The 15100-nt window shown below is 37.4% G+C and overlaps 1 protein-coding gene across 1 annotated transcript in view; it reads left to right on the top strand.

Moving 5' to 3' along the window:
* Positions 1 to 15100, top strand: part of LOC126197214 (adipocyte plasma membrane-associated protein Hemomucin-like) — a 117680-nt gene that overhangs the window by 56599 nt on the left and 45981 nt on the right. The window contains exon 4 of the mRNA XM_049934623.1: positions 7900 to 8016. Coding sequence (XP_049790580.1) covers positions 7900 to 8016 — 117 coding nt within the window. The remainder of the gene's footprint in view (positions 1 to 7899; positions 8017 to 15100) is intronic.

Genomic DNA, 15100 nt, shown 5'->3' with positions numbered 1-15100 from the left:
CCTTCTTGCTAACAGTGTGGGCCTTGAAAGGCTTCATGTCACATTTGCAATTGGCAGTTTTTGCCATTCTGTAGAATGCAGAATGAGAAGCAGTTAAAGAAAGTGAACTGCAAATAATGCAGCACAGGAAATACTGCAAAACAGCAAAAACTGCCAAGTGCAAATGTGAAATGAAGTCTATGTTTTGAGCTTTTTCTGTGTTGTGTTGTCTGTCCTGTATCCTATTTGAATTCCATGTTTATTCAATATGTTGCCCATTCAGTGGATAATTTTGTTATTGTAGGTGAGTATGTGCCATTTTGTTTTGTGTGTGTTGTTGTACTTGATTTTTTTTGGTCTTTTTATGTGTGCAAATATACTGTTCTATAAGTTGTTCATGAGTATGTTGGCTAGGAGGCCACTGATTGGTAATCCTAGCCAATATATTCATAAACAACTTAGAGAAAGGATGTTCACACATGTAATTAGATCAAAAATACAAAGTCATATACTACTACTGTTAGGTCGGTGACGTAATATGACTGAATGATGAACCGCGCACAGCTACACAATGAAACAAACTACTTACACCCAAAAATTCACTTCTTGTTAGAAACAGAAACAGACAATACACTAAATTTTCAGGACCTCACCATAAGAAAAATAAACAACACCCATGACTTCACAATATTCTGGAAACCGACAGCCACAAGCATCACCATTCACAACCTGTCGAACCACCTGGTGGCACACAAGCAAGCAAGCTTCAGATTCATGCTCCACAGATTGAACAGAACACCTGTAAGCAAACAGAATTATACACAGGAGCCGAATTCAATAAAACAGATAGAAGAGAAAAATGGTTACAAGCCCCATATGATAGAGAAATGAAACCAACAAGTCTCTAAACAGAAAATGAATGAACACATACACACAAAACCTTACACATCACATATCAACACAACATACAAACAATGACCACATGAAAGACACAACAGTACAACAACACACACACAAAACAAAATGGCTCGTCATCACCTACAATAACAAAATTATCCACAGAATAGGCAACATACTGAGGAAACAGGGGCTGTGGCTGGATTTCATTATTTTTAAATCTGTTGCTATTGTAGTTGGGTGGTGGTTACGGGCTATTAAGTGACCAACAAATGTGCTGTACCACAAACTGACAATAGAAGATAACTTCTACATACAGAAGGCAATAGCAGAAGGCAAACAAGTTTTAAATGAAAACACTACACTCTGTAAAGGCACATTATTTAACACATTAAAAGAACTTCACAGAAAAGGCAACACAAACAGCTAAAGGAGTTTACACACACACACACACACACACACACACACACACACACACAGAAAAAGAGAGAAAAAGTAAACCAAATTCAGATTTGGCACCAAATTCTCTTGGGAACAAATGAACGCAACGGGATTAGGGAACACAACAACAAAGTGCGCACTGCATGTTGCAAAATGAAAAGCCATTTATAAAGAACAAAATTATACAACATACATTAATATGTGTGTGCAGTGCCCTCAGAATGCAAAAGAATGATCAGTCACAACAAAACATGAAAAATAACAAATATGTACGCCAAAAATTTTGACACGCCAAAACCACATTTTTTTTATAAATCAAGGGATGTGTTATCGCACTGATGAAATTCACATTTGCATCGTTTGGTTTGCAGTTGCTAAGCTGTCACTGCAGGACACCATAAAGATGGTCCTACAAATTCATACAATGTAAAATCATGGCAAATAAATAAATAAATAAATATTCATTAGGCCTCACTTTGTTAGATTTGGTGAAACCTAAAACTTGTTCACTTTTTACAGTTTTCAATAAACAAAAGCCACTGACGATGGCACAAAGGTGACGAAACATGTTTGGTAAAAAAAAAAAAAAAAAAAAAAAAAAAAAAAAAAAAAAAAAAAAAAAAAAAAAACAGTGTTTTTGCAAAAAGGTGGAACCTATATCCTATAATTTCTATATTCTCCTCTATAAACAAGAAAGGATGACAATCTATAGTTAAAAAGGCTAAGGATACAAACAAGAAGCCCACACTTCAAATTACCCCTGGAGCTATATAGATTTTATTATCCCCTAATAAATGTCTCCAAGTCCACCTCTTCGTTATCAAACAACACCTCCAGCTAGCTAGCTGTTCCACACTCTGTTAGGCTACCTCTTCCTCCAGAGTCCATATGTGCTCACCATACAGCAGCACCCTTCTTGAAATCAGATGACTTATTAAACCAGTTCCTGAGCCTGTGCACGGAAACCCACTTGTGAACACTTTCAAAACTGTCAGCACAGAGAGAACAACTTTATTGATCACTGACTATCTACTTCTGAAATACACATCGCAACACCACCTCTGCATCAGATGGGGGAACAGTAGCCTTGTACACCCCACAAGAGGTGCTGGCCAACTATCTGATTGTGCATGCTCCAGTCTGCTCCACAAAGTTATTTTAACTTTCAGACCTATCAGCCAATCAGCTTCCGGACAAGAGTGTCGCCACTTTCACAGGCCAGTTTGTGTTAATTGTACTGCTGTAAGATGCTACTGCCTGCCAACACTTCCAGAAGTTAGTTACCAAAGGGTATTAGGAAACACTGCCTTCATATGACAGATACTTGTGTTTAAAAACAGCTGTGGCAGGTCATACCACTTTCGTTTAGCTGGATTAAAGGAAGACTGGCACTTATCTCTAGCCTGGAGAATAACCTCTGTCTCACGGAAACCAGAAAACCAACTCAGAAATGATATGTCATGACCAATGACATCATTGAGGTCTGTTGTGTTTTGTTGGGTTACAGGATTTGGATTTAACTTACTTGAATCAGTGAGGTTAAAATATTATTTTATTTTTCTTATTCTTCTTAGCTGATTGTTGCTTTAGGTGCAGTAATCTAAGACTTCTTCACCTTGAAGGGACGGTTTATGCTGGAAGGAAATGCGATGTAACAACTTCCACTTTCTTTCAATAACTGTTCAGACACCTTTTGTATACATACTCCATATATTGTCTGGTTAGGTTTACAGTGGCCATCAGATAACAAAGGCTTTATTTAAAATATTTAACATGGAAACACTATGTACAAGTTCCTTTTACATAGCATGAAGGATTCAGAATGAATGAACCATAAAACGTTAATTTTTCCAGTCTCAGTTGAGTCATTGTCATCCTAGGGATGATATGCTTCTTCATTGTAGGCTGGCAATTCGTGGAGCCTCTATATTGGGCCTTTGTAGGTACCTCCTCTTATGAAGTTACCGGATCACTGGCGCCTCTTGAAGACACACATAATCCCTTGGGCTGATTCTTGAAATGCAAAAAACAATGCTCATGCTTTATGCTCTTCTGTATAATAATTTGTTTTATCATTCTTTCATTCATGAGTATCATTTGTAAGTAAGAAATACATAGGCATACACGTCACTCTTTCAGAATGATATGTAACACCTCAAAGACCCCTGCTTAGACGAATGATCTCGTGACACATTCAGCTACTTTACTTAACTAAGATGTCAGTTTCTGTGAAGGATCAATGCCTTTTATATTTACAATAAATCCTTTATATAAGAATCTCTGCCTACTGCTACATTATAAAGTTAATAGCCGCACAGAGTGGCCACGCAGTTTGGGGCGCCTTGCCACGGACTGCGCTGCCCCTCCCGCTGGAGGTTTGAGTCCTCCCTCGGGCATGGGTGGGTGTGTTTTCTTAGCATAAGCTAGTTTAAGTAGTGTTTATGTCTAGGGTCCAATCGTATTAAGATTCTGTTTCTCCTTACTGGATGTCTTGCTGTGATTTACAATACTCCAGTGATTATGTCTCTGCTGTAATTAAAGTAATGTGCCTTTATTAATGCACATAACATTTTTTGAATGTGACTAGCATATAACCTTAATATTTACTAAAACATACTTGTTGCAAGCAATGTGCTTGTGTTTTTTGTTTAGTTCTACTTTATCTTCATTGTATTTTCCTTTTAGTGCTGTTGCAGTAAAGTTGTAATAATGATATTTTTGCATCATAATTGTAAGACAGAATTTAAGAAATGCAAGTTGGTTTTATTTTTTTATTTTTTATTTTTTTTAACACAACAGATTCTGGCTACCACAACTTTCTGTAATAGACGTGTAGTACTTAGAAATCTTTTGCTTTCTTAACATTTGTGTATTGTAATTCAATGTTCATTATTTCCACCGTATAAACTTGACACTTTTTACTCCTTCAAAAATATCTTATTCAATTATCTCATTGTACTATTACAACTCACAAGGGGAGGCCATGACATTGGAATGACAGATTTACTTCAAACCTTGTACACCTTCAGTATGTCATTAAAACAACATAATGTGGGAATAGGAAGATGCACTACTCTGGCAATTCGAAACAAAATCTATTATGTGACTTATGTATCTGTGCATAGGTACCAGACGTTACAGTTCATGGTGGTCAAGTGATAAGCATTCGAGCTATGTAAAATGAACATCTACCAGGTGACGGTTCAATTCCCACTCAAACTTAATTATTATCCTTGTTTTTCATTACTAGTTATATTATTTAGTTGATATGACACTTGAGAGGTAATACAATGCCAAAAAACACATGTATTTTCATGAAGTTTCAGTTTATGTTTTCCATGTCTGTATGACAAATACCATCCTAAAATGTGTGATGTCGAGAGCACATCCGACAAGTAATTGTGCATTACTCATGTGGTGTGGCACATAGTGACATACTGTATTATTGATTGTGAACAATGTCACTCGCATCATAATTTATTGAGATTTGATGTGGGTTTTCCCCTCGTCCTTGAAAATTTAATTACAAACAGGAAATAGTCAAATAACATACAAAATTCACTACAGCTTCATGAAAAAGCACTTTTTTTAAAAAAAATTATATTATCTCTCAAATGTCATATAAATTGAATAAAGGGGCCACTGATGAGAAAAAATAGATTACAAAGTAAGTGTTAGCTGGATTCAAACTGTTGCCTTGACCACGGCTCTCTTGCAAGGCAAGAACACTAACTGTTTGATACAATTAAGTCTTATGACCGACACCTTCGCACAGATACATCAGTTACATAATAGACATGTAAACCTCTCCTGCAATTTTCTCAGAATTGCCAGACTAGTGCACCTTACTACTTGCACATTATGTTGTTTTAATGGCCTTCTAAGGGTGTATAAAGTTTGACGTAAATCCATGATCCCAATATTGTGGCCACCCCTTGCTAGGTAAATTTATTTCCACACAACATTGAAGTAAGTCTCAAAATATTAAATGTTCGACTTCTGCAGAAACTATCATTTACACCTCCTTTCTCATACACGTCTCCTATTTAATCAGATGTTTCTACAGATTCACATTCTTCCTCCCTTTACTCAACACAGGTGTAGCTCCTCCGTCATTGATACACATACAAATATCTGTATTCTTACTCCTACTTTATTAGCTAACACACTTAGTTGGTTGGTTTTATGCATAGTTTTATCATATATCCATTTTCTAAGTACCCATTTGTACCACCGTAACCAGCAGCCCTTGCATGTAAATTACAGGTATATTGTTTTAGCTAGCACTCATTATAAATTTATGTTACTTTACCATAATGTTACTTTTGCTGCTATGAAAGCATATAATTATTGTCTAATATAACATTGATGCTAGCAAGCCATAAATTATGCTTTTTGTAATGTATTCACCTGTTCTCCCTGTCATAAAATTGACGTTGCTAACATCCTTGAACAGAAGTGCACAATAAAACAATCATAATTATTATCTTCATACAGAAAACTATTGTGGTATAATATTACTATAATCCTGTGAATAATGACTCAATGAGTGGCTAAGGAAACATTTTTCTCAGTGCTCTTGTAATCCTGACTAATACCCAAAAAAATGGAAATAAAATTGTAACAAAAAGAGAATAGTCTCACAATGAGGACTATTGAATATGAAATGAGGGGATGATAGAACTGGTACCCAAAAGAGGGAAGTGAGAAGAAAGAAAAAATCAGCAATGATGACACTGATAAATGAAAGAAGATAGCCTCAAAGACAGATACTCATCTCAGCTCCCCCCCCCCCCCTCCCCCCCAGGTGGTAGTGGTGGGGGGTTACTTCACTGCCACTGAAATGTTGGAGGACAAAGATGGATGGAAATCCTACAGAATGGACACCACCAGGCCCTAAAAAGTGGTTTCAACACCTTGCTATTGCAGGCCAGTATCGATGACTCATTGTCTAAAAGAAATGCACCTAAAGTTGTCAGATTCCTCTACCACAACTTCAATACTTTCATTTATGTTCATCATATTTTATGAAACATGGACTTTTAAATCTTCATTAAATTCTCCATGTAATTAATAAATAAAAATATATATCATTTGCAATTTCATGCAAGAATAATGAACATTTTCTTTTCAATTGTGAAAGACCATTTCCTTTGTGTCATCTTGAAACAAGACTTATAGGTGTTAAGAGTAGAAAATAATCACAGAAGCTTCTCATAATACTAACAGGTTATTGGTCCTGATTTGCTTGTAACACTGTTTTGGATTGTTCACCCCTTAATAGGGTATAAGTACGAAACATCATTGTTACTCATTTATTTAAGACTATGGCGTGTACTGACAGTCTTACTGGCAGTGATAACTGTCTCAAATTTTCTTTGTGGTTTGATTGTCTTACTGTTGTTCTTGGTTTAGACAATGGAAAATCCAGGATGGGATGTAACAATATTATGAAAACGAAAGTTGCTACTCACCATATAGCGGAGATGCTGAGTCACAGATAGACACAACAAAAAGACTCTCACAAATAAGCTTTCATCCAAAAAGGCCTTGTTGGCTGAAAGGTTATTTGTGAGAGTCTTTTTGTTGTGCCTATCTGTGACTCAGCATCTCTGCTGTATGGCGAATAACAACTTTCCTTTTCCTAATATTGTTGTTCTTGTCTTGAATTACAAAACCTTTAGTATTAAAGAGACTTAAACTTCATCTGTGGCAGAGTCATTTGTGGAGGGAGTAGGCTTCTATAATGTACAGGTAAGTGTAAATAGATCCTGTATAAAGAAGTAGGATGGAAGTTTCCTATAAGAGTGCATTGTGTTAGCAAAACTTTCCTTTAGCATATAGAGCAGTGAAAACATTTTGTAAAGTGTGTAACAGTTGACATGAATGCTTTCTTAAAGTGTGGAATGGGTAACAGGAAAGCTTCTTTAAAGAGTCTAATGGGTAACAGGAAAGCTTCCTTAAAGTGTGAAAACATTAGCAGGAAAACTTTCTTAAACTGTGTAAGGTATAGCAGGAACACTTCCTTAAAGCATATGAGGACTAACTGGAAAGTTTCATGACAGTGATGTGATAAACTGGAGCTGTTTCCTGTTTGATATCATATCGTTAATTTAAGTCAGTCGTAAAATGAATAAAAGAATTTATAAAACCGTTTTACACAACAGTATGTTTCCCCACACTATGGAAGAATTTACAACTTTAGATATGTAAGCATCTTGGTATGAACTAGAACTGGTTACATGATAAATCAAGTCACCCAGAACCCTGGCAGCAATTACCCAAAATGCTTAAGAAAAACAGAAATGAAATTTGTCTTCATTATATCAATGCTTGGCGTTTCGTGAAAAATTGAGTAAGTTGTGCATTCTTTTAGCTGCACAGTTGCAGCAAACAGATGTAGGTATCCAGATACTTTTAACCTTATAGTGTATGCATTTAGTGAAACAGAGGCACAGAATTTGTGCCAAGAAACCAGTTTCTTTCATGGTCAGTAACTTAAGTGCAAGTGGTACAGTCAGTAGAAAAATGATTTAATTTTTTTAAAATTATTGTTATTCTTATTAGTTTGCTGCATTTCAGGTGGTTTCTGGGAAGAGAGTATTTGTGGACGCCCACTTGGCTTAAAATTTGACAAACATGGCAATCTTTATGTTGCCGATGCTTATTATGGACTGTTCAAAGTTAACGTTGAAACTGGTAAGTGTTCTGTAAACTAAACTAAATCTGAATTCAATATTGAAAATATGGTGATTTTAAATTTTCTTTGAAGTTAACTTTATGCCACTTCTCAGTGTTGAAAAATCTGACTGTATTAAATATTTTCGATCTCTTTATGTAAGGTTTATTATTGTGCACTCCCTGTAGTGTTACTATAAAATCGTATTTATCAAAAAGTGAAAACGCAGGGCCAGATGGTAAGATGACTCCTTTTACAGTACGTGACACATTTTTTCTCGATAAAATATGAAATTTAGTTTGTAATTTATTTGATAGCACAACAATAAAATACATGTCCTAGGTTCACAATGCACAATGATTAGTTTGAATATTTTCTTCTATTTGGAGAAATATTGCATGGGACTGTAGAAAATTTTGCAGCAGACACTGGTTAAGCAGCTTTTGGTGCAGCAATTCCTCTTGTGTGAGGATTACAAAATGTCATTTTAAAAATGAATTTTATTGTGTTGTATTCTTTGGCAGTTACTTTCCTCTCACATGAATTTATAGCCTGTTACAATATTATTTGTCAGCAAAAATTGCATAAAATAATATTAAAAATGAAAATACAAAGTCTATATCTGTGAAATTACTTTTGCTTATTTCACTACTAGATATGTTTTAAATTTAGAAATTTTTCTGAAAGCTACACAACTAATGACTTTTTTTGGGGGGAGGGAGGGAGGGAAGGTGGCAGTAATGTAACAGTGTAATGTACATTCTGGATGAATCATTTAATCATTCAGAAATTGCTGTGCTGTATATCCACTTAATAACATTTTCACAGGCATGTCATGAGCAGTGCGAGGGCGCCAAATGGAGACACCTCTACGTTGTCAGGATGGTGTTGTGGAACCTGTAGAGTATCTTGTAGCACTATTCAAACATGATTAGCAAGTAAATGTTTATTTGTTCAGATTTACAGTTCTGCATTTTGTTGTCAGCCTCAGCTGACGTCTCACGCTAGTGAAATGGAGGGACTTTGATGATTTTAATTGTCAGTACCCGTGGTCTAGGGGTAGTGTCTTTGATTCATAATCAAAACGTCTCTGGTCCCAGATTCGAATCCCACCACCATCTAAATTTTGATTAATAATCAGCATTGAGAGTTGAAGACTTCCGGCATAAGAAGTCACCCACATTCTGCCAATGGCCTTGTCAAAGAGGGCGGAGGAGTAGACAGAGTTTCAGGGCGCTCTCTTGTTCTAAGGGTGGGAAACTGCCCCTAAAGGCAGAAGAATCAGCAATGATCAACTGCATGAGGATACAGAAGGCAGTGGAAACCACTGCAGTAAAGACACTTAAGGTGTATCCACAGGACATGTGACCTGTAATTGAAGAAGTGTCATGATGATCTCTCCATTCCGGAATAGTCCCCTATTCAGATCTACAGGAGGGGACTGCCAAGGGGGAGGTTACCATGAGGAAAAGATTGAATAATCAATGGAAGGATAACGTTCTACAAGTCAGGGCATGGAATGTCAGAAGCTTGAATGTGGTAGGGAAACTAGAAAATCTGAAAAGGGAAATGCAAAGGCTCACTCTATATATAGTAGGGGTCAGTGAAGTGAAGCAGAAAGAAGACAAGGATTTCTGGTCAGATGAGTATAGTGTAATATCAGCAGCAGCAGAAAATGGTGTAACAGGAGTAGGATTCATTATGAATAAGAAGGTAGGGCATGGAGTGTGTTTCTGTGAACAGTTCAGTGACAGGATCATTCTTATCAGAATTGCCAGCAAACCAACACCAACAATGATAGTTCAGGTATACATGCCAACACTACAAGCTGAAGATGAAGAGAAAGTGTATGATGATATTGAAAGGGTGATAAAGGATATAAAGGGGGATGAAAATCTAATAGTCATGGGGGACTGCAGTTGTAGGGGAAGGAATAGAAGAAAAGGTTACAGGAGAATATGTGTTTGGGACAAGGAATGAAAGAGGAGAAAGACTAATTGAGTTCTGTAACAAGTTGCAGCTAGTAATAGTGAATACCCTGTTCAAGTATCACAAGATGAGGAGGTATACTTGGAAAAGGCTGGGTGATGTGGGAAGATTATAGTTAGATTACATCATGGTCAGACAGAGATTCCAAAATCAGATATTGGATTGTAAGGAGTACCCAGGAGCAGCTATAGACTCAGATCACAATGTAATAGTGATGAAGAGTAGGCTGAAGTTTAAGACGTTAGTCAGGAAGAATCAATCAATAAGGAATAGCTCAGTAGGCACTACAGTTGAAGAGGAATGGACATCTCTAAAACGGGCCATCACAGAAGTTGGGAAGGAAAACATAGGTACAAAGAAGGCAACTGCAAAGAAACTATGGGTAACAGAAGAAATACTTAAGTTGATTGATGAAAGGTGGGTGTACATAAATGTTCCGGGACACTCAGGAATACAGAAATACAAGTCGCTGAGGAATGAAATAAATAGGAAGTGCAGGGAAGCTAAGATGAAATGGCTGCAGGAAAAATGTGAAGACATCGCAGAAGAAATGATTGTCAGAAGGACAGACTCAGCATACAGTCAAAACAACCTTCAGTGGCATTAAAAGCAAGCATGGTAACATTAAGAGTGCAATGGGAATTCCACTGTTAAATGCAGAGGAGGGAGCAGATAAGTGGAAAGAATACATTGAAAGCCTCTATGAGGGGGAAGATTTGTCTGATGTGATAGAAAAAGAAACATGAGTCGATGTAGAAGAGATAGGGGATCTAGTATTGGAATCAGAATTTATAAGAGCTTTGGAGAACTTAAAGTCAAATAAGGCAGAAGGAATAGATAACATTCCATCAGAATTTCTAAAATCATTGGAGGAAGTGGCAACAAAATGACTATTCATGTTGGTATGTAGAATGTATGAGCCTGGCTGCATACCATCTGACTTTCGAAAAAGCATCAGCCACAAAATTCCAAAGAGGGCAAGAGCTGACAAGTGCAAGAATTATCGCACGATCAGCTTAACAGCCCATGCATCCAAGTTGCTTACAAGAATAATATACAGAAGAACGGAAAAGAAAAGGGGAGGATGCACTGGATGACGATCAGTTTGGCTTTAGGAAAAATAAAGGTCAGAGAGAGGCAATTCTGACAGTGTGGTTAATATTGGAAACAAGACTAAAGAAAAATCAAGACACGTTCATAGGATTTGTTGACCTGGAAAAAGCGTTCAACAATGTAAAAGTGGTGCAAGATGTTCAAAATTCTGAAAAAAGGAGGGTAAGCTATAGGGAGAGACGGGTCATACACAATATGTACAACAGCCAAGAGGGAATAATAAGAGTGGACAACCAAGAATGAAGTGCTCGTACTAAAAAGGGTGTAAGACAAGGATGTAGCCCCTACTATTCAGTCTGTACATCAAGGAAGCAATGATGGAAATAAAAGAAAGGTTCAGGAGTGGAATTAAAATTCAAGGCGAAAGGATATCAGTGATATGATTCGCTTATGATATTGCTATCCTGAGTGAAAGTGAAGAAGAATTACATGCCAGATTTTCACTCTGCAGTAGAGTGTGCGCTGATATGAAACTTCCTGGCAGATTAAAACTGTGTGCCAGACCGAGACTCAAACTCGAGTCCCGAGTTAATCTGCCAGGAAGTTTCAAGACTTACATGATCTGCTGAATGGAATGAACAGTCTAATGAGTACACAGTGTGGACTGAGAGTAAATCGAAGAAAAATGAAGGTAATGAGAAGTAGTAGAAATGAGAACAGTGAGAAACTTAACATCAGGATTGATGGTCATGAAGTAGATGAAGTTAAGGAATTCTGCTACCTAGGCAGAAAAATAACCAATGATGGACGGAACAAGGAGGACATCAAAAGCAGACTAGCTACGGCAAAAAAAGACATGCCTGGCCAAGAGAAGTCTACTAATGTCAAATATCAGCCTTAGTCTGAGAAAGAAATTTCTGAGAATGTACGTCTGGAGAACAGCACTATATGGTAGTGAAACATGGACTGTGGGAAAACCGGAACAGAATAGAATCGAGAGTTGGTGCTACAGACGAATGTTGAAAATTAGGTGAACAGATAAGGTAAGGAATGAGGAGGTTCTACGCAGAATTGGAGAGGAAAGGAATATGTGGAAAACACTGATAAGGAGAAGGGACAGGACGATAGGACATCTGTTAAGACATGAGGGAATGACTTCCATGTTACTAGAGGGAGCTGTAAAGGGCAAAAACTGTAGAGGAAGACAGGGGTTGGAATACATCCAGCAAATAATTGAGGACATAGGTTGCAAGTACAACTCCGTTATGAAGAGATTAGCACAGGAGAGGAATTCATGACGGGCCGCATCAAACCAGTCAGAAGACTGATGACAAAAAGTAACTGTAGCATGAGATTATGCCTCCACACACTGTAGAGCATTCTTGGCTGTACTGCACTCCATGGGACAGGCAGATCTTGGTACCTGGAAGTGATTGTAGTGATGATGAGGAACATAGGCACTGGATGGCCCTCTCACCCAGCAATGATGATGGTGTTAAAGTGACAAAGATGTACTGGTGTTGGAAGACCTCAAGCCAATGTAATAGGTGGCCAATGCAAAGTCCCAAGAGCTGCAACTTATGGTTACTTGCATGTTGCCATCTCAGGAACAGCAAGCAGCATATTCAAATGAAGTTCTGGAACATCTAACACATATATGTCACTGCGCAACAATAATCATTGACTCAAGTAGTTTGGTACAAATGCAATCGATCCTACTGACCAACTGAATTCAGATGTGGAGAACTGCAGTTTTTATGGAGACAGGAGGGAGGCAGTTAGGTGAAGTCTCTCTCTCTCTCTCTCTCTCTCTCAGTGGACATTTTGCTGAATGTGTAACTTGTGCCTGTTGATTGGTGCCAATGTAGCACCGTGTACACACATACAACACCGACTTACAGTGTTGATTGCAGCTGCATAGCTATATCAACCACGTCTTCCTGGAGTTGTCTGTGTCAGTGCTAGTGTGAACTAGGGTAAAATTTTAAATCCTTCCCCTTCACTACTCTGTGGCATAACACAAGTTACTTTTGTGCCCCACATAGAGAAGGCGTCACATAGCAGACAGGCACAGTTGAAAGAATACTAGGCGTGTGAGTTATTGTGTGAATGTATGAGAGCTCTACAGCTGAGGAAGGACTTTGTGTGATAGCTTAAATACTTCTAGTGTTCTTTTCATTGTGTGTGTCTGCGAATCACCACCTCCTCTGTGTGGTGAGTAGCAATCTATCCTTTCCATACTGTTGTTATTCCATCCTTGACTTTCCACTGTGTGTAACAAGTGTAGCTGCAAAAGTGAACCAGCCCAACACTTTTGAGTTCCTCCAGTTATATGGCTAAGAAATGGCTCATGAATTACAGCATTATACAGTTGGTCTGATAAAAATGGGCAAGCAGTTTGTAGTGAATATACAATAATGAACAATATCTAAACTAAGAGTAGGTCCTTAAAGTCATCAACGTATGCCATATTTCATTTGGCTGATTAACTGAATGTCAGTCTTTCCACACAGTCCTTGGAAGTAGAATCTACCAGAGGAAAGCAGAAAATCCATCCTCATGTTATTTCCCCATCACAGGCTCCTCAAATAAACAAAAGGGAAGGGAAAAAGGAAAAACTTCACGCCAAAGATGGATCGCATGCTTCAATGACGTGTTAATGGATTCTGGATATGTGGAAGAACTCAACTTCTGTCATGGGGAAGCCCCTTCTGTTGTGTGTACAGAAAATACATAAATACATTTTAGACCTACTGATGCCCCAGTCATTATGGATAGCCTCCGACAAAGATGAAGAGAGTGTGTTTGCATATGACACTCACCATTCTTCTTGAAGGCCCTCTTGTTACAGACCTACTGATTCCCCAAAATGTAATGGATAGCTTCCACCAAAGTTGAAGAGTGTGTGTTTTTAGATGACATATACCAGTCTTCTTGAAGGCCTTCTTGTTACAGACCTTCAAGTTTTACTGTTACAGTCCAGAGATGGACATTATTCAAGTAAATTTACATTTGGGTATTTTTTCAAATAAATAGACAAAAAATTATTCGTGGGAAAATCATTCTCAGGTGAAAGGATTATTCCTCACTGCAAATATATAAATATATTATTAATATTAAAAAGGATAACACTGCTTAATGTTCTGCAAAATTATATTTGTTCAGTCACAACCTGCTTTCGACTTCTCAGGCTATCTTCAGGCGACAAGTTGAGACAAGGATAACACTCTCTTTTAATCTGCAGAACTGTTTTTATTTGGTCATGAACCAGCTTTCAGCTTTTCAGGCCGTCTTTATTTGTGATTAAATAAATATAATTTTGCAGAACATTAGGAAATGTTATCCTTTTTAATATTACTATCATGTTTGCCAAGCACTGGCGGAAAATTTGGTTAACATAAACACTGAAGTGCCAAAGAAACTGGACTTGGTGTGTATACTCAAATACAAAGATATGTAAAAGTGCAGAATATGGCACTGGGTTCGGCAATGCCTGTACAGGGTGTATCATAATTAATGGTGTAAATGCATACAACTGAAAGTACATAATAATAGAGCTTAAAATTCTCAGTAAACATAGGGCCAAAAATGCATGTCTTAAGAGCTACGAGCAATTTTTCATCTTTGATACTGTGAAACAAATCTACTTTTCTGCAAATTCTTTGCTTTCCATATTTTGGGAACTGATAGTATGGACCAAAACAAGAAAAAAAGTCCAGTAAACATGTGCTCTAAAATGCATTCGCTAAGAATTATGAGCGCTTGATCATCTTTGCTACTTTGAAACACAACTCTTCTAATGATCAAGTGCCTGTAACTGTTAAGGTATGCGTTTTAGAGCACATGTTGCTGGACTTTTTTTCGTATTTTGGTCCATACTACCACTTCCAAAAATATGGAAAGCAAAGAATTTGCAGTAGAAGAGATCTGTTTCACAGTATCAAAGATGAAAAATTGCTCGTAGCTCTTAAGGTATGCATTTTCGACCCTATATTCTTGAGGTATGCATTTTTGACCCTATGTTTACTGAGACTTTTTTCCTTCTAGTATCATGTACTTTCA

This window comes from Schistocerca nitens, chromosome 1 (assembly GCF_023898315.1).
Source record: "Schistocerca nitens isolate TAMUIC-IGC-003100 chromosome 1, iqSchNite1.1, whole genome shotgun sequence".
Lineage (NCBI taxonomy): Eukaryota > Metazoa > Arthropoda > Insecta > Orthoptera > Acrididae > Schistocerca > Schistocerca nitens.
Note: the sequence above shows the minus strand (reverse complement) of the source record. Positions and strands in the feature narration are given on the sequence as shown.